The 19,037-nt window shown below is 46.3% G+C and overlaps 1 protein-coding gene across 1 annotated transcript; it reads left to right on the forward strand.

Moving 5' to 3' along the window:
- Positions 1-985: 985 nt before the first annotated feature.
- Positions 986-3,226, forward strand: Cby3 (chibby family member 3). The gene is made up of 2 exons (XM_057773445.1): positions 986-994; positions 2,621-3,226. Exons 1-2 carry the CDS (start codon positions 986-988, stop codon positions 3,224-3,226), a joined length of 615 nt encoding a protein of 204 aa, XP_057629428.1.
- Positions 3,227-19,037: the final 15,811 nt, after the last annotated feature.

Here is a 19,037-nt window from a genome sequence, read left to right on the forward strand (position 1 = left end):
AGGCCGAGGCAGGTGGACTTCTGTGAGTTCACGGCCAGCCTGGCCTATGAGAGCTAGTTCCAGGACAGGCCCCAAAGCTGCAGAGAAACCGTGTCTCTGGGGGGAAAAGTGAAAGGGGCTGGAGAGATGGCTCAGAGTACTCTGGCTGCTCTTTCCAAGATCCAGAGTTCAGTTCCCAGCAACCACACGGTTGCTCACAACCATATGTTATGAGATCTGGTGCCCTCTTCTAGAGAGTGCAGGCATACATGTAGATAGAACACTGTACACATAATAAACAAATTTAAAAAAAATAAGGTGGAAGATCAGGCATGTTGGTACACACCTTTGATTCTAGCACTCTAAGAAGCAAGTGAATTTCTTTGAGTTTGAAGCCAGCCTGGTCTACAGAGCTAGTTCCAGGACAACAAGGACTACATAGAGAGACCCTGTCTTTCAAAACCTAAGTAAGGGGCTGGAGAGATGTTTCAGAGGCTATGAGCACTGGCTATTCTTCCAGAGGTCCTGAGTTCAATTCCCAGCAACCACATGGTGGCTCCCAACTATCTATAGCAGAATCTGATGCCCTCTTCTGGCATAATGCTATATATGCAGATAGAGCACTCATATACATAAAATAATTTTTTTTAAAAAGAAAACAACTAAATAAATAAGGTGGAGAGTGATCAAGGAAGATACTGGATGTCAACCTTTGGCCAGAGATCACCCTGCCGACTCCCTTACCCCCAAATACAAAACAAAACAAAAAAATTAGAAAGCTATGCATGATGGCATATACCTATTACCCGGCTGGAACGTTAAATTGTTAAGATTCTTTTGCTTTTCAAGACAGGGTTTCTCTGTGCAGCCCTGACTGTCCCTGAACTCATTCTGTAGATCATGCTGGGATCTCATGGACAGAGATCCTCCTGCTTCTGCCCTCAGAATGCTGGGATTAAAGGCGTATGCCACCACTACCCTCAGAGGATTCTTATTAGCCGGGGCTATGTACAAGGTAAGAGCATGTAGCTTGAGCTACAGAGTAAGATCCTGTTTCAAAAGGTCCCAAATCAAAACAACAAAGACCTAAACAAAAGAAATGCTATTTAATAAACTGCCTTCACTTTCCTAGAACAGCGCCTGGAGCACAGAAGAGCTCACCGACTTCACTTCACTGAACACTGTCTCGGTTTGACTGTCCGCATCTCAACCCTCGGAGGCCTGGCAAGGAGGCATTGTGAGTCATAGCTGGCAGACAAGAGGGGTGAAGTGGTCCAGAAATGAGGCCAGGCCTGGGACAGCAGCGTGGGTATCTACACCACATCCACAGGTGAGGAACAACTCACAAGGGATGTCAGTGAACAGTCTTCTGGGGGAGTTGTGACCTCAAGAATGGATGTGGAGGGCTTCTAGAGGCAGTCTCCATGACCTAGATAAGGGCAGTGATCAGCCTGCCTCTGCCGAAATGCAGAAGTATGTGTTGATTTAATGCAGGTGTGGCAGAGGGAACCCTGCCTGTATTTCTCTTTATTCCCACCACGGGCGGGAAAACTATTTAAAACAACACACCAGCTGGGCGGTGGCGGCACATGTTTTTAATCCCAGCACTCAGGAATCAGAGGCAGCCAGATCTCTGTGAATTTGAAGCCAGCCTAGTCTACAAGAGCTAGTTCCAGGAAAGGCTCCAAAACTACAGAGAAATTCTGTCTCAAAACAAACAAAAAACACACACACAGTAGAATCAGTACTTTGTAGGTGCTGGGAAAATAGATAAAGAGGTAGAATGGGACCTGGTAGAATGGAAATCTGGGTTTTAGAATCCTTGACGTAGTAGCCTGCTAGAACAACTCAACTCCACTCTTCAGAATCCCAGCCACCTTAAAGCTAGGCATAGGTCTAGGTCAAGACACGTGTTCCAGCACTCGGGAGGCAGAGGAGGTGGATCTTTGTGAGTTCGAGGCCAGCCTGAGCTACAAGAGCTAGATCCAGGACAGACAAAAGTTGTGCTGATGGTACCCTCTGTGCAGATCAGACCTGGCAAGGAGCAGGTGCCAATATAAGAATATCAAAAGATGGGAGTTATGCCAGACATCTTCCCAGACTGTGGAATCCATACTAATTCTGGCTTTGCAACCTTCAGCAGCCTCCCTTAAAGAGTGACCTCTCAACAGTCCAACTGGCCTTTACCGCGCCTCAACATGCCCTGGCTCACCTTTCTTGCCTACTTTACTGCTATTCTCAGAACCGGTCCTATCCCCAGGCTCTTCCACACATCTGGAGCATGACAGCCTTGTCACACTGCCTCACAGCTCTCCATCACATTCCCATTCCACTTAGCAAAGGCTTGTCCTACTTGCTCGGCTACTGATCTCCACCTGTGGTCCCTTTCAGCTGCATCCCAGAGAAAGGGGTTCCCAGGCATTTACCTACATTATCTCTTACACACCCACAAATGAAGGGTCCTGGGGGAGTTGGTTTTTGTGAACATTGGTGGCATGACTATGCAGGAATGAGCTCCCCCAATGGTTTGGAACTGTAGAGCCCTGGACACCCTGGGTGATGGGGACAACCTGTCCTGAGCAGGCCGCTCACCGACCATTTGCTTCTCAGCAGTGCCACTGGCTCGCATTCATCATTCCAGGACAGCAGGGTTTCGGACACCCGCATACCCCGCGCAGCCCACCCACGCTTCGCCCTGGAGGCCTTCGAGTGCCTGGCCGCGAGCCACGCGGGCCACCTGTGGGAGCAGTTGCGGCAGTTCTGGGCCGACCACTTCTCGCGCCGCTTCTCGCCGCGGAGGCCGCCGCTGCGCCGCATGTCATCCATATCCACCTTCTACCTGCTGGACCACCGCACGCGCCAGGCCGAGCTGGGGCTGAACTATGGCGCGCCGCGCACCCGACTGAGCGACGAGACCTTTGTGTTCCTCGACGGCCGCTGGACCACGGAGGGGCAGCAAGCACGCGCGCGGTCGCCGCTGCCCTCGCCCGCCAGCCCAGCCTGGAAGCCCCCGGTGCAGCCGATCAAGAGCCAGGTGCTGCTGGAGGAGAACAACTACCTGAAGTTGCAGCAAGAACTGCTCATGGACATGCTGACCGAGACCACCGCGCGCCTGCACCTGCTGGAGAAGAAGGTGGACGCGGACGTAGACCCCGCCGTCGCGGCGCGCGCCTGGCAGAGGAAGATACGCAAGCACGAGGGCGCGAGCGTGCTTGTGATCCAGCCGCGCGCTCTAGGGTCCCGGTGACGCAATAAAGCCATCCATAAAGCCGAGCTGCGCGTGCGCACCCCACCTTGCCCTGCCCCAGTGGTCCGGGTGGCCCGTTGCCCGTGGGCAGGCACCGTGCTCTTTGGGTGGCGCTGTGTGCTTCCCAGTTATTCCGATGCAGGAGGCAGAGAACGTGTGGCACTTGGACTGGGGAGAGATGGACAGACTCGGGGTTTATGCTTTGCTTTTTTTTTTTCTTTTTCTTTTTTTTTTTTTGGTTTTTCGAGACAGAGTTTCTCTGTAGTTTTGGTGCCTGTCCAGGAACTAGATCTTGTAGACCAGGCTGGCCTCGAACTCCAAATATTTATTTATTTATTTATTATGTATACAATATTCTGTCTGTGTGTATCTCTCCAGGCCAGAAGAGGGCACCAGACCTCATTACAGATGGTTGTGAGTCACCATGTGATTGCTGGGAATTGAACTCAGGACCTTTGGAAGGGCAGGCAATGCTCTTAACCACTGAGCCATCTCTCCAGCCCTATGCTTTGCTTTTTTTATTTTTTATTTTTATTTATTTATTTTTCGACCCAGGGTCTTAAAGTAGTTTCTTGAAACCTTGGGTCCTGCTTTCCCGCATTCGCCGGAGTGGTTCAGTTTGTTTTGTTTTCCATTCATGCCTCCTTTAGGGTCTGATTTTCTCCTTCGTGGAATAAAGGCATTTATTTGGACCCAGCATTTTAAAAAAAAAATGCATTGGGAACGGGGCAGTGGTGGCATACACCTTTAATCCCAGTTCTCGGGAGGCAGAGACAGTTTGATCTGAGTTGGAAGCGAGCCTGGTCTAGGCGAGTCCCAGGACAGCCAGAGATACAAACAGAAACCCTATTTCGGAAAACAAAAACGAACCAAACAAAGAAAGGTGCACTGGGGCCTCACAACAGCACACATAAATAACGTGTGTATGTGTGTGGCATATATATGTGTGTGGCATATGTGTGTGTGCATATATATGTGGCAGCAAAGGGGCTGAGACACAGCTGAGAGAACACTTGTCTAATACGCAAGACTTCCTGTGTTCAAACTCCAGAACTACAATAATTCATTTTTAAGGGAAGAATCCCACTATGTGTGCTGGGGTTAAAGAGGTGTGCCACCACACCCAGCAGCAAACAACGGCTTAAACATGTTTCTGATACACTGGAGGCTGTGGAAAAGCTGATAAGATACTTAAGAGAGGCTGAGGCTCAGCAAGAAGGAAGTGTATTTGACTCTTTGGGAAGCTCTTCTCTAGAGACCATAACACACATCCCTTATAGAGAATCCCATAGTGGGTGGTGAGCTCAGAAAGCGGAGGTCATGAGACCAGAACCTTTACCTACAGACAAGCACTCTGAAATTCAGTCTACCTGAAAGGAGACCTCACACACACCCAGATTAGAAACAAACCACACGCAAACACCTGTTTTCACAGAGACCCTTTATTAAACTGCAGGAGAAAAGTGGTGGCACACACCTTTAATCCCAGCACTCCCGAGGCAGAGGCAGGCAGATCCCTGTGAATTTGAGGCCAGCCTGGTCTACAGAGTGAGTTGCAGGACAGCCAAGGTCAAAAAAAAACAAAATAAATAATAAATAAAAGTGTCTGCTTTCTGAGCCAGGCAGAAAAACAGCAGCAATGACATTGCAGGTGTAATTGTTTTGGTTTTAGTTTTTTTTGTTGTTGTTGTTGTTTTTTGTTTTTTGTTTTTCAAGACAGGGTTTCCCAGTAGCTAAGGAGCCAGTCCTGGAACTCACTCTGTAGACCAGGCTAGTCTTGAGCTCACAGAGATCTGCCTGCCCAGATCTGCCTCCTGAGGCCTGGGATTAAAGGTGAAAAGGGGAAGTCTCTGTTAGAATGGGCTAGGATGTGCTGGTAAAGGAAATAGAGAAGAAGAGGAAGGCGGAGGATGAGGGAAAGGGGAAGTGGGTATTTGTCCCAGAGGGACAAAGGACTGCTTCTGAATAGAGAGGAGACAGACATGGCACATAGGAAATGGGGTTGATAAAGGTAAAAAGGAAAACCCTGTGTTAGGATGAGGGGTTTAATTTTAATTGGGTATGTTAATTAGGTGAGCCAAAGGGAGCTTTTGATTGCTGGACTTTAATACATTGGTAGCTGGATGTTGTTAGTCAGCTTCAGGAGTAGGAAGTGGTCAAATAAGGGAATAGACCTTGGGGAATAGACCTTCAAGAATACAATCTAAAGGTTTTTAGCAAGGAAGAGGAGACTGGGGAGAAGAGCAAGGCCTGCCAGGGCCATGTGTCCCTTCACTACCTACCGGCTCAGGTAGCAGATGGCCGCTGAGATTAGAGCAAGGGCCAGGAAAAACGGTCAGGGGTAAAGAATGCTGTACAGCATACACCACGAGTTCCTGGTTTGCAGCCAGTAATCCTAGCTAGCAAGCACTTGGGAGTCTGAGGCAGGCGGATTGTTTGAAGTGCAAGACCAGACAGAGCTATATAATTGCAGGCCAGTCTGGGCTACAGAGTAAGTCCTTGCCTCAAATACACATACAATGGAGCCCCAAACCAAGCAACCAAAAAAGAAACTCAGAATGGATTAAGGATACCTTATCTGAAATACCTGAACCAGAAATATACCAGATTTTACTGTTTTGTATTTTATGAAGTTTTTGTTTTGTGCTTTGTCTACATGTATGTATGTATGTATGTATGTATGTATGTATGTGTACCATATAATTGTCTCCTGCCCTCTGAGGTCAGAAGAGTGCATCAGACCCCTGAACTGGAGTTAGGGGTGTCGTGAGTCATCTAGGGACTGAACCCAGGTTCTCTACAAAGCAACAAGTACTCTCAACCACTGAGTCATTCGTCCAACCCTGTATCCGATTCTTGAATTCATAGACATTTATATACACATATGAGGAATCTTACAGGACCCTTGTCTAAATAAGTTTTATTTTATACACATTTTATACATGTAGCCTGAGGTAATTTATTTAATGTATATGGTATTTTGTCTGCATATATATCTGTCCTTCATGTGCACACAATAACTATGGAGTCTAGAAAAGGGCATCAAATCCCCTGGAACTAAAGTTACATGGGTTGTGAGCCTCCTTATGGAGTGGGGATCAAACCAAGTTCCACTGAGTCATTGTTTCAGCCCTTATTTCAGTTTTTTTCCCTTAAAACGATCTCACTCAGTAGTTCACTCATTCGTTGTAAGAAACACAGCAAAGTCCTGCCTCAGTCTCCCAAGAGCTGAGATTATGGTATGCACCGCCACAACCCCTGACTTATGCAGCCCAGAGGGGGAAATGTTTGTTCCAGTTCATGGCCTCAGAGGTTTTAGTCATAGTCCCTGGGCCCTGTGGTTGCACAGTATATCTATCATGTTGAGGGCACATGGAGGAGAAGCTCTTTTCAGAAGGCAGGAAAGCAGAAAGGGTGAGTCCAACATCCTTTCAGGGACACAAGGCTAGTGACTAACCACCTTCTTCTAGGCTCCACCTCCTAAAAACTCCTCCACCTCGGCCGGGTGGTGGTGGCGCACGCCTTTAATCCCAGCACTTGGGAGGTAGAGGTAGGCGGATCTCTGTGAGTTCGAGACCAGCCTGGTCTACAAGAGCTAGTTCCAGGACAGGCTCCAAAGCCACAGAGAAACCCTATCTCGAAAAACCAAAAAAAAAAAAAAAAAAAAAAAAACTCCTCCACCTCCTGACAGTGTTTCAGGCTTACAGTCTTTGGTGATATTGTGTAACAGTTTCCTCTGAGTTTGAAACATTCCATCCTGTAGGGAAGCTCCTCAAGTAGAAGGTAAACAATTCAAAATAGCTTCAGGAAGTCCCTGAAACTGACCAGATTCGCGAGCCCCTCCCTGCCAGAGTAAGCAATAAAAGTCGAGAGTTGCTCTGGGATGAACAAAGCAGCTGCACAGAAGACTCTCAGAAAGCTAAGTTATGAAGACTCTGAAACCAGACCCACCTGCTGGTAGAGGTTTAGTCAACCTGCCCAGCAGGTCCTAAGTTACTCCAGGGTCTTGAAGAGGCACTATCTGAAAGACATGAGAGGAGAGAGAAATGGACGCCAAGCAGTATTCTTTGTCAAGGCATCCGTTTATTGAAGCAAGTTTCATGTCTTAAATACTCCTTAGAAAGGAGCTAGGGCAAGGGGGAACTGAGGAAAGGGGTAAGGGAAGGAGGGGCTCGGTAGCTAGGCAACTAAGTGGGGCAGTTTGGCAGCTAAGCAGGGCAGTTGCAAGGTCAGTGGCTAGAACACCTGCTGTTAGTGATAAGCAGGAAGCCACGAAGACACTCTGTGGTGTTTTCCAGAGCTTGAGTCTCCACGGTCAGCATGTAATGTTTTGGCTAACTTTAAGTTTTCTTGTCTCAAGATTTTTCCTTCAAGGCCCTGTGAGATGTGAGAAAGGAGAAGCCTGAAATGGCTCCTTACAGTTTAGACCATCTGAGGGACCAGGAAAGGCCGCTCTCTAATCTGTTGAGCTACTTGTGGGCTGTGCAGTGTGCTCCAGGTTCTCAGTTTTGTGAGCCCACTCATGCTGGGGTGGGCTTTGGTAATACAGCTGTCTTTTTGTTTTGTTTTTTGAGTCAGGGTTTCTCTGCCTCTGCATAACAGCCCTGACTGTCCTACAACTCACCCTGTAGACCAGGCTGGCCTCCAACTCACAGAGATCCACCTGCCTCTGCCACCCGAGTGCTAGGATTAAAGGTGTGCGCCACCATTGTCCGGCAATGCAGCTGTTTTTGAGTCATTTCTACTCCTGTAAGTAACCCTCACCCATAGTCCTGTAAGTAACCACAATAAAACTCATTGGTTCTACCAAATTGGACTTTGGTGATATCCACACCTTGGTGTGTCATGGGTCCCCTAAGTGAGATAAGTAGATATGTGTGCTGCATCTCTCCAGGAAGGGTTTTGTTACACAACAGGCGTGTAGGCGTGTGAGGGACATTTCAGATCCAAACCATGAACGTTCAGTGTTTTATACTGGTGATAAAAGTGACACGCTGTCACTCAAAACCTTTCACATTTTGGACTGGTTTTGATTTCAGATTTTTTCAGGGTTAGACTGTGTTAGCAAAACACAAGGAATAGGAGCAAATTGATTTTTAAGCTTAGTTATCTTGGAGGCGGTGGCCCCATACCTTTAATCCCAACATCAGGGAGGCATTGGCAGGCAGCTCTCTGAGTTCAAGGTCAAACTGGTCTACAGAGTGAGTTCCGGAACAGCCAGAGCTATATAGAGAAACCCTGTCTCAAAAAACAAAAATCAATTCGATCCTAATACATGAACTGGCTTTGTGAGAGCGTAGCCTGTTTGGATGCTCACCTTCCTGGACCTTGATAGAAGTGGGAGGACCTTGGTCTTCCTGTAGAGCAGGGAATTTGGACTGCTCTTCAGTATCGAGAGGGAGGGGGAGTGGACTGGGGGGAGGAGAAGTAGAGTGGGGATAGGGGGAGGGGAGCGGGGGGAGGGGGCAATATGTGGGAGGAGGGGGAGGGAAATGGGAAACGGGGAGCAGTTGGAAATTTTAATTAAAAAAGAATAAAAAAAACAAAAATCAATAAATATAATAAAATTTAAAATTAGGTAAGGGGTTGGAGAGATGGCTCAGCAGTTAAGAGCACTTGCTGCTCTTGTGGAGGACCTGGGTTCAATTCTCAGCATCCACATGATGGCTCATAACTAAAACACGGGTTCCCAGGGATCCAGTGCCCTCTTCTGGCCCACACAGGCACTGTGTTCATGTGACATGGTCACTCAGGCAAAAAAATCCATACACATAAAATAATAAAAATAAAGACAGGGGCTGGAGAGATGGCTCAGCAGTTAAGAGTATTGCCTGCTCTTCCAAAGGTCCTGAGTTCAATTCCCAGCAACCACATGGTGGCTCACAACCATCTGTAATGAGGTCTGGTGCCCTCTTCTGGACTTCAGGCATACACGCAGAAAGAATATTGTATACATAATAAATAAATAAATATAAAAATAAAATAAAATAAAGACAGGGTCTCTCCTTGGCTTGAAACTTGTCCAGTAGGTTAGGCTGACTAGCCACGGGAATTTGCCTGTTTCTGCCTCATTAGGGCCTGAATACAAGCACAAGCCATTGTGGCATTTTTCATGGGAGTTCTGCGGACTGACTTTGATCGTTGTGCTACTGTTTTACCAACTGAACCAACTCCATAACCTGAGAAGCACAACTCGTAAGAGGGAAAACAGACAAGTGTCCTACTGGAAAACAGGAAGTACTTGTAAGAACGCCTGCAGGATGGGCAGGGGAGGAACAGATGTGGCCATGGTGGTGGTGGGGCGCTGTACACAATGACCATGCTGAAGAAGGTGCTCTGGTCAGCTAGAGTGTGGCAGGCATGGCTCCGGCAGGCTTTGTCCTTCTCCTCCATTCCCTCTGCCTTGCTAAAAAACCTTTGGGTTACATTCCTGAAGCTAGCCCCAAGGTCTATTCCCTTATTTGGCCACCTCGTCCTCCTGAGGCTGACTACCAATGTCCAGCTATCAAAGTATTGAAGTTCAGTAATCAAAAGCCCCCCTTGGTTCACCAAATTAATATGCCCGATTAAAATAAGACACTTCATCCTAACATAGGGTTTATCCTTGTACTTTATATACCACCATTTGCCTGTGTGCGATGTCTGTCTCCTCTCTATCCAGAGGCAGTCCTTTGTCTCTCAGGGACAAATACCCCTGCTCCCTTTCCCTTGTCCTCTTCCCCTTCTCCCTCATCCTTTATCTTCTGTGTTTATCTCTTATTTCCTGCCCTCTGTCCTTCTAGGGAAAACAAATCTTCTTTGTGCTGAGAATTTGGTCTTGGCGGTCCTGAGTCAATATTTTCCCTTTTACATGTTTTGTAAGAGACCACCAAAACATGTAAGACAACTGGGGAAAAACTGTATGTGTGGGTGCATGTTATGTATTGATGCTAAGTGTTTTTTTTTTTCTTTCGAGACACCTCTTCTGACCTGTGCAGACTCCAGCATACACTCAGGCATGTGCACATAAAGTAAATATTTAAAAAAAGAAGAGAGTTTATTTTGTCTTATTGTTCCAGAGGGTAAGAGTTCATCATGGTGGGGAGGCGTGGGGACATGTGGCAGTCATGGTGGCAAGAAAGAAGCTGAAGTAAACTCTGAGTTCGAGGCCAGCCTGGTCTACAGCATTAGTTCCAGGACATCCAAGATTACATAAATAACCCGTCTCAGGAAAAAATAAAAAACAAAACTGGCTTTATGTTATGTATAATTTTTTACCTCTCTATTGTCTTTTTTTTCTTCTTTGTGTGTGTGTGTTTTTTTGAGACAGGGTTTCTCCGTGTAGTCTTAGCTGTCCTCAAACTCACTCTGTAGACCAGGCTGACCTGAACTCCCAGATATCCACCTGCCTCTGCTCCCTAGTGCTGGGATTAAAGGTGGGAGCCACCACCACCCGTTTTGTTTTGTTTTTTTGTTTTTTGTTTTTTTTTTTAACCTAAAGACTATTAGCTCTCAGTACATTTCGAACACAGCTTGTGATTTAACTTCTGTGATAGACCTTGGCTGAGACATTAGGGAGCTAGTACCAGTCTCTACAACATTGAAAATCTGTTCGTTGGGCTGGGGAGGGGGGTGCAGCTCAGAGCACTTGCCTAAGCTGACAAGGCTCCGGGTGCCAAACTGAATACCACAAAAGCAAATAATTCGAGACAAAGACTTTTTTCTAAGGAAAGTGCTGAGCGAACTGAAGAGGGCGCAGAATCGCAGATCTAGACAACGACGACGAGGCTCGTGGGCGGAGCTGTGCGATGCCTCCCTCCCCCACATCGATTCTCATCTACTAGGTTAAAATGGTTGCCAAGCGAACTACTAACGTTGGAAGAGCTATCCTAGTTAAAGCCAGGAGGCGGCAGGGCGAGCCCCACAGGGACCCACCTGGTTCTCCCACTGCTTTTCCCATGTCCCTGACATCTGAGTAGGCCTGCTGTGGGGGAGTGGGGTACTCTCCACGTCCTGACATTCTTCTGCTCTTTTAGTATCATTTAACCTTGATAGGGATAGAATCCACAAGAAAAGTGCGAGGTAAGCGCTCTTCCACTGAACTGAGCTGAACCCCCAGTTCCATCTCGACTCAGCATTCTGATAATCCTTATAACTCTGAATTTTAATCCATCAATTTGCCCTATACATCCATCCAATCGTTTTTTGAAACGGCATCCCTCCCTGAAACTATGAATGGTTTAGACTCGCTCTTCAGACTAGGCTGACCTCAAACTCGTGATCCTTCTGCCTCTGCCTCCGGAGTGGTAAAATTATTGACTAAAAATTGGATCCATAAATTACTGAGTGTTCAGCATTATGGTAGTTACAAACACTGAGAAGAAAAAGGAAAAAATTCATTCATGTTTTCACTATCAAAGGATAGTCTATAAGAACATTTTAGAATACCTACTCAGATATATATTTTCCTGTGTATGTGTGTAATTATACATATTTTAGAAATCTGAGTAATACACCTTACTTAGCTTTGAGATTTCAAAAGCTTATGCTATCAGGCATGATGGCTTACAGCTTTAATACCAGGACTTCCTCTCAAACACACAATTAAAAATACATTTTCATATAATTAATAGGATCAAATGTATTATACATACATTTTGAGGACCTTCAGCTTTTCATACTTTTTTTTTCCTCTCTGAGACAGGGTTCCTCTGTGTAGCTCTGGCTGTCCTAGAACTCACTTTGTAGACCAAGATGACCTGGAACTCAGAGATCTGCCTGCCTTTGCCTCCCAAGTGTGTGCCAACATGCCCTGCTGTGAAGCTATTCATATTTTTTTTTAAAAAAGGTTTTAATTATTTGTTTGCAGCTGTATGGGCACTGGAACCACAGCTTATGAGCCACCCAACGTAGGTGTTAGGACTTAACCCAGGTTCCCTAGAAGAGCATTTGTTCCTTGCTAACCCCAGCTTTTCACACTTTTAAATTTAAATCTTTCAACATGGTAGCACATACCTCCAATCCCAGTACCAGAGGATGAGTGAGATCCCACAGATTCAAAGCCAATCTGGGCTACCTAGTGAGTTCTAGGCTAGCTTGGGCTACATGTTGAGTTCCAAGCTAACCTAGGCTACAGTGTAGAAACTTTTCTCAAAACAAAACAAAAATCCAAATCTCCCAATATATATTTCTTTTAAAATCTGTTTGAAATTCATTGTAATCTATACTTTGAGATAGATCATATTATTTTGTTCCAAATTGCCAAAACTGTCAGACATTAATTTTAACATTTATTGAAGATACTTTCTATGCTGGCTGAAAAGACACCTTTGTGAACGATGAATTCTAAACTGCACCTTTATTAGTATTCAGTCATCTGTGCTGGCCTGACCTTGGCATACAGGTCCTCAGTGGTAGCCACTGAGAGCACCACCTATACACATTCACTATGTTCCCTTTTAAAAGGGCCCTGCCCACCTTTCATCTCTCTTTCTGTCTCTGTCCATTCGTCTGTCTCTCTTTTCTTCTCTTCCGCTACACCTGTCCCCAGAGGCCTGTCTCTGCCCTTCCCCTTTTCCTATTCACTTACCCCCAATAAAAACCCATCCACCTGAGCTCTGTACTTGGCATCTTTCTCTAGTGTGTCACTTTTTCCTAAATTACAACACCTTGGATCTATCCTAGACTGTTCCATCAAATAGTCAATGTTCCAGTATTGTATTTTTTAGATATTTAATAGAACATCTATTTAGTTCTACATAGCTAATGTATCCCTGGCTGGTTGGAAACTTTGTAGACAGGGCTGGTTTTGAACTCACAGAGCACGCCACAACTTTCTGAGTGCTAGGATAAAAGGTGTGGACTACTATGCCAAGCCTACAACTCAGTTGAGGATGATTTTTGAACTCCTGCTCCTCCTTCCACATCCTGAGTACAAAGAGGAATTACAGGTGCCCCCCCTCCAATATTCCCAGGCTCACACCTTTAACCCCAAGAGTAGGGAGGCAGAGGCAGGCAGATCTCGGTGAATATGAGGCCAGCCTTGCTATTACACATAGAGAAACTCTGTCTTGACAAACCAAAACCAGGGGCTGGAGAGATGCTTCAGAGGTTAAGAGCACTGGCTACTCATCCAGAGGTTCTGAGATCAATTCCCAGCAATGACATGGTGGCTCACAACCATCTATAAAAAGACCTGGTGCCTTCTTCTGGCATGCAGGCATACATGCAGGCAGAACACTGTATACACAATAAATAAAATCTTCACCTTTAGTCCCAGCACTCGGGAGGCAGAGGCAGGCAGATCTCTGTGAGTTTGAGGCCAGGCTGGTCTACAGAGTGAGTTCCAGGACAGGCTCCAAAGCTACAGAGAAACCCTGTCTTGAAAAAACAAATAATTAAATAAATAAAATCTTAAAAGAAAAACAAAATAAAAAACACAAATAAACCAGTTTTTATCAAATCTAAGATGTCATCAGTTTTAGGACTATTTGTATTTTACTAAAAAAAAATCTGCCAACCAAACTCTGACACGCCATTTATTTTAAGCAATATTCATATTTTGAATAAGTTAAACTGAAAAACTTTGCAATTGCTGAAAAAAAAAGATAGTGAATGTAGCTGGGTGGTGGTGGTGCACACCTTTAATCCCAGCAGAGGCAGGCAGATCTCTGTGAGTTCGAGGCCAGCCTGGTCTACAGAGCGAGTTCCAGGGCTGGTTTCATAGCTGCTGGGAAACCCTGTCTCAAAAACCAAAAATAGTGAATGTTTTCATGTCTGGATGGGAATGGACGTTTTCAAGGTTTGATTTTGTTATCCCACATAAACCCTTGTAGGGGACCAGCCTTGACAAAAATACTACTTGCCAGGATCAGAAATATAAGAATACGAAGACGTGTTTAAAAAATAATTAATCAGAAACCATAGACTGGAGGGTGTTCCAGTGAATACTGAAATCGCCTGTGTTTACTTTTTTTTTCTTTTTTTTTTTTTGGTTTTTCGAAACAGGGTTTCTCTGTGGCTTTGGAGACTGTCCTGGAACTAGCTCTGTAGACCAGGCTGGTCTCGAACTCACAGAGATCCACCTGCCTCTGCCTCCCGAGTGCTGGGATTAAAGGCGTGCGCCCTGTGTTTACTTTTATATACACTACCAAAGGGGGAAGAAGGCAACAAAGGACTTCTTTAACATGATAGAAAGGGCAACTGGAACAGTTAGTTGCTTTAACACTTTGAGACATCAAGTCATTAGCATTCTGTTGTTTAGGCAGTGAAGCTACCCTAGACCAGGTATCCTAAAGGCAGCCACTCCCCTGGTAACCTCATATTACAAAAGAAGGTGCAGACATTCGCTTGAGTCTCCTGACCATCTGTCAGGATGGAATGGATCTACTTGTGTGAGCCATCCTGACGTCAAAAGAACCAAGTAACGACGGCTTGAGTCAGGATGAGTAGCTATACTTGTTGTCAACAATTTTGATCACCCTCCAAACTCTCTGACCATCACACAAGGTGCAAATAGGCTCCCATTTTTTGGGGCCTCCACAAACCCTTTTTAAAATGTATGTGTATGAGGCTAGACATGGTGGCAGAAATTTTAGTCCCAGAACTTGAGCTAGACGCAAATTTGAGGCCAGCCTGGTCTACCTAGTGAGGTTCAGGCCAGTCAGGGCTACACAGTGAGACTGTGTCTCTCACACACAAAATTATGTATGTGCTGCTGTGTGGATACCCACAGAGGCCAGAAGACGGAAGCCCTGGAGTTGCCCAGAGTGAGTATTGGGAATTGATCTCAGGATCCTCTGGAAAAGCCGCAAGTGCTCTTAACCACTGAGCAATCTCTCCAGCCTAAGTCTTTTTTTTGGTTTTCAGGGCTGGGTTTCTTTGTAGCTTTGGAGGCTGTCCTTGATAGAACTCACTCTGTAGACCAGGTTGGTCTTGAGCTCACAGAGATCCGCCTTCCTCTGCCTCCCAAGTGCTGGGATTAAAGGCCTGTGCCACCACTGCCAGCTAGAGGTAGACTATTCATGATAAGAAATTCATCTATGGCCGGGCGGTGGTGGCGCACACCTTTAATCCCAGCACTCGGGAGGCAGAGGTAGGCGGATCTCTGTGAGTTCGAGGCCAGCTTGGTCTACAAGAGCTAGTTCCAGGACAGGAACCAAAAAAGCTATGGAGAAACCCTGTCTCGAAAAATCCAAAAAAAAAAAAAAAAAAAAAAGAAATTCATCTATGCTCAAATAATAACAAAGCTATTGCTGCTTCAAGAAATACAAGCCCTTAGCCAGGCGGTGGTGGCGCACGCCTTTAATCCCAGCACTTGGGAGGCAGAGGCAGGCAGATCTCTGTGAGTTCGAGGCCAGCCTGGTCTACAAGAGCTAGTTCCAGGACAGGCTCCAAAGCTACAGAGAAACCCTGTCTCAAAAAACAAAACAAAACAAAACAAAAAAAAGAAATACAAGCCCTGCAGGCAAAGGAAGGCGGATCTCTGTGAGTTTGAGGCCAGCCTGGACCACAGAGTGAGTTTCAGGACAGCCAAAGATACACAAAGAAACCTTGTCTCAAAAAACCAAAAAAGACAGGAAAAAGAAAGAAAGGCAAGTCCCACATGCATTTTGCAGCCTGAAGCAGGGGCCAGGATGCACATCAGCCCTTAGACATCAGAAGCAGGGAGAGAGAGGCAGAAGTGAAGTATGTGCAGCAGCACCATCTGACCCCTCATGTTTCTGCTGCAGGACCACACAAGACCTTCTCTGTTAGGCCAAAAGCATTAAATAGGGTAACCATCAATAAGTACAGAACAGAATTGGGAAGAGGAAGCCACATAGACAATCTGGGATACAGAGACTTTTGCTCAAAGAAAGGAGAAAGCACACACTAAGACCAAGGACGAAGAGACAAGCAGATCTTTGTGTGTTCAAGACCATCCTGGTCTACACAGTAAATTCAAGGCCAGGCAGGGATATATAGTAAGACCTTATCTAAAACAAACAACACTAAAAAGAAATATGAACTCACTAAATTGACCAGACTGGCCTCATTGAGCTCTGACTGTCCTGCTGGGATTAAAGATATGTGCAATTGTGCCTGGTCCAGAAACTGAACTTTTTGTGTGAGAAATCTTTGTGTTGAACAATATACGTAAAGAGGAATTGCTATGTTTTAAAATTTACTCCCCTTCATTAGTGGTTAGATACAGGTACTTACCATTTTCTGAGTATCAAATTAGAAAAGATTAATGAAAAGGATACTGTTAGTGAATTGGGTTTAGGCATGTGGAGTCCTCATACACAACTCTACCTTTCATTATTAGAATTATAAAAATACTCAGCCGCCGGGTGGTGGTGGCACACGCCTTTAATCCCAGCACTCAGGAGGCAGAAACAGGCGGATCTCTGTGAGTTTGAAGCCAGCCTGGTCTACAAGAGCTAGTTCCAGGACAGGCACCAAAGCGACAGAGAAACCTTGTCTCGAAAAAAAGCAAAAACAAAAATACTCAGCCTTCTGATACATAACTGTCTATCTGTAAATCCTAAATTGGGTGTGGTGGCAAAAACCTTAATCCCATCATTTAAGAGGTGGAGGATCAGACATTTAAGGCCATGGTTGACCACAAGAGGTGTTAGGAGCCAGACTGAGATATGTGCAATCACGCTTCTAAAACAAAATCTATCCTAAGGAAAGGATTTTTTTCCAAAAATGATATGTTGTAAACTGCACCCCCCATACAACTAGAAAAAAAATCTAGAGAAACATTTTAGGAATGTGGCTATGTTGTCGAAAGGGAAACTTTCATTTATTTCGAGACTGGGTTTTTCTGTGTAGCCCTGGCTGTCCTGGAACTCACTTTGTAGATCACAGATCCCCCTGCCTCTGCCTCCCAAGTGCTGGGATTAAAGGCCTGTGCCACCACTGCCTGGCTTTCTCTTCCCTCAGGTGAATATCTGGAAGTCCAGAATTGAGATGATTCTCCCATCTTAGCATCTCAGGTAGCTGGGAATATAGGCATACCATTGTGCAAAGTGAAAAAGATGGGTAAAAAAAACATAAAATGGCTGGGCCATGGTGGCGCATGCCTTTAATCCCAGCATGTGGGAGGCGGAGGCAAATGGATCTCCGTGAGTTCGAGGTCAGCCTGGTCTTACACAGTGAGTTCCAGAACAGGCTCCAAAGCTACAAAGAGAAACCCTGTCTTGAAAAACAAACAAAAAACAAAACGAAAAGAACCCATAAAATGATGTGTGTCTCAAGATGTAGTTCAGTTGTAGAGCAGGTTTGCCCAAAGCTGTGGGTTCTGTCTCTAGCATGCATTACTTCCTCCTATCTAACCATCCAATCATAAACCAGTGAGACTGGAGCACTCAAATGTTGTGAATTAACTAGAGTTTTCTGGCAGCCTATTTCAGGGTTTCATGATGTAGCAGAGAATGTACATGCTGGGCAAGCACTCAACTGCTAATATTTCTCCAGCCTTCTTTTTGAGACAGGTTCTCACTAATTTCTCCGGTTGTCTTGAACTCACTCTGTTGCTCAGGGAAGGTGCCATCCTCTTGGGTGTGTGTATCTTGTTTTTCACCAGCCTTCTGGCTGGAAGACTTGGGAGTCTCACCTTTCAATGATCTCAGCTAGCGTTTTCCATCTTCTCTGGATCCTCTGCAGATGAGGTCAGGCAGCATTATTCTCCCTGCCTGTTTCATCTGAGCTTCCTTTACACCTGAAGCTTCACGTTACACAGCTCCACCTGTATACTTCATACTCTCGTGCAGGTTTATGCCCGCGTCTCTGCACATTTTAACTTTGAGTCCTCCAGTTTTTATTTTTTGTTTGTTTGCTTTTCGAGACAGGGTTTCTCTTTGTAGCCTTGCCTGTCCTGGAACTCGCTCTATAGACCAGGCTGACCTCGAACTCAGAGATTCACCTGCCTCTGCCTCCCTAGTGCTGGGTGGAATTAAAGGCGTGCACCACCGCCGCGGGGCTCTCCATTTTTTATCAACCTGTCCAAACCGGATTCGGTCTCCTCGATATCGCATTTTGGTGGAATACGTATTTTGCCGGCAACTTCTTGTGATGGCACTCAGGGGCTTACCAACTGTTGGTACCCACTGTGGCACCGCCCAACACTGTCTCATTGTTAATTTCTACCAGGGCTGCCTGGGGTACGTCAGATAAGTAAAATCCGGAGACAGGGGCATCATCCGTTTTCTGCAGTGCTGCTTGAATTCAGTAACTTTAGTCATTATCGCTGTACGTGCACACGGGGTGACCCGGGGGCCTTCTCGATCTCGGTGTCTTCACTTGGAAAAAAGCACGGTGGTGTGATGTAGCGCTCCGGGGCTGAGTCCCAGGCTCAGCCTTCACTCGCGAGGCGTAGCATCCAGAGCACTTCTCGTGCGTGGGCCCGCGGCCCTGGGAAGGGCGAGGGGTTCGCAGAGTGCGAGTTCGTTGGGCAAAGTAGGGGTGCAGGACTCTGGCTCGGGCACTTGCAGCCCGTGCGGGCCGGGGGTTGAGGCCCTCAAAGCGGCAGGTAAGGGAAACGGTCCCAGGAGCCCGCGGTGACGGCGGCTTTGGGCGCAGGGGCGGGGCGGCACCGAGAAGAGGCTCGGCACCAGCCGGCTCTTCAGCTCCCACCGATTTGGGGGAGAAAGAGTAGGGCTTCCTGTCCCCCGTGCAGTCTTTCAAAACTGACAGGAGCGCGGTTGAGATGCTGCCGATAAAGGATAGGACACCCGCCTCTGCACAACCCGTCAACTCCGGGTTACTATCCAGTCCCTCCGGGGAGCGGATTGCCGCCATTCCCCTCCCCCATTCCGGCGGGTACGTCTAGAGAACGGTTTGG

Source organism: Chionomys nivalis, chromosome 7 (assembly GCF_950005125.1).
Source record: "Chionomys nivalis chromosome 7, mChiNiv1.1, whole genome shotgun sequence".
Classification (NCBI taxonomy): Eukaryota; Metazoa; Chordata; class Mammalia; order Rodentia; family Cricetidae; genus Chionomys; species Chionomys nivalis.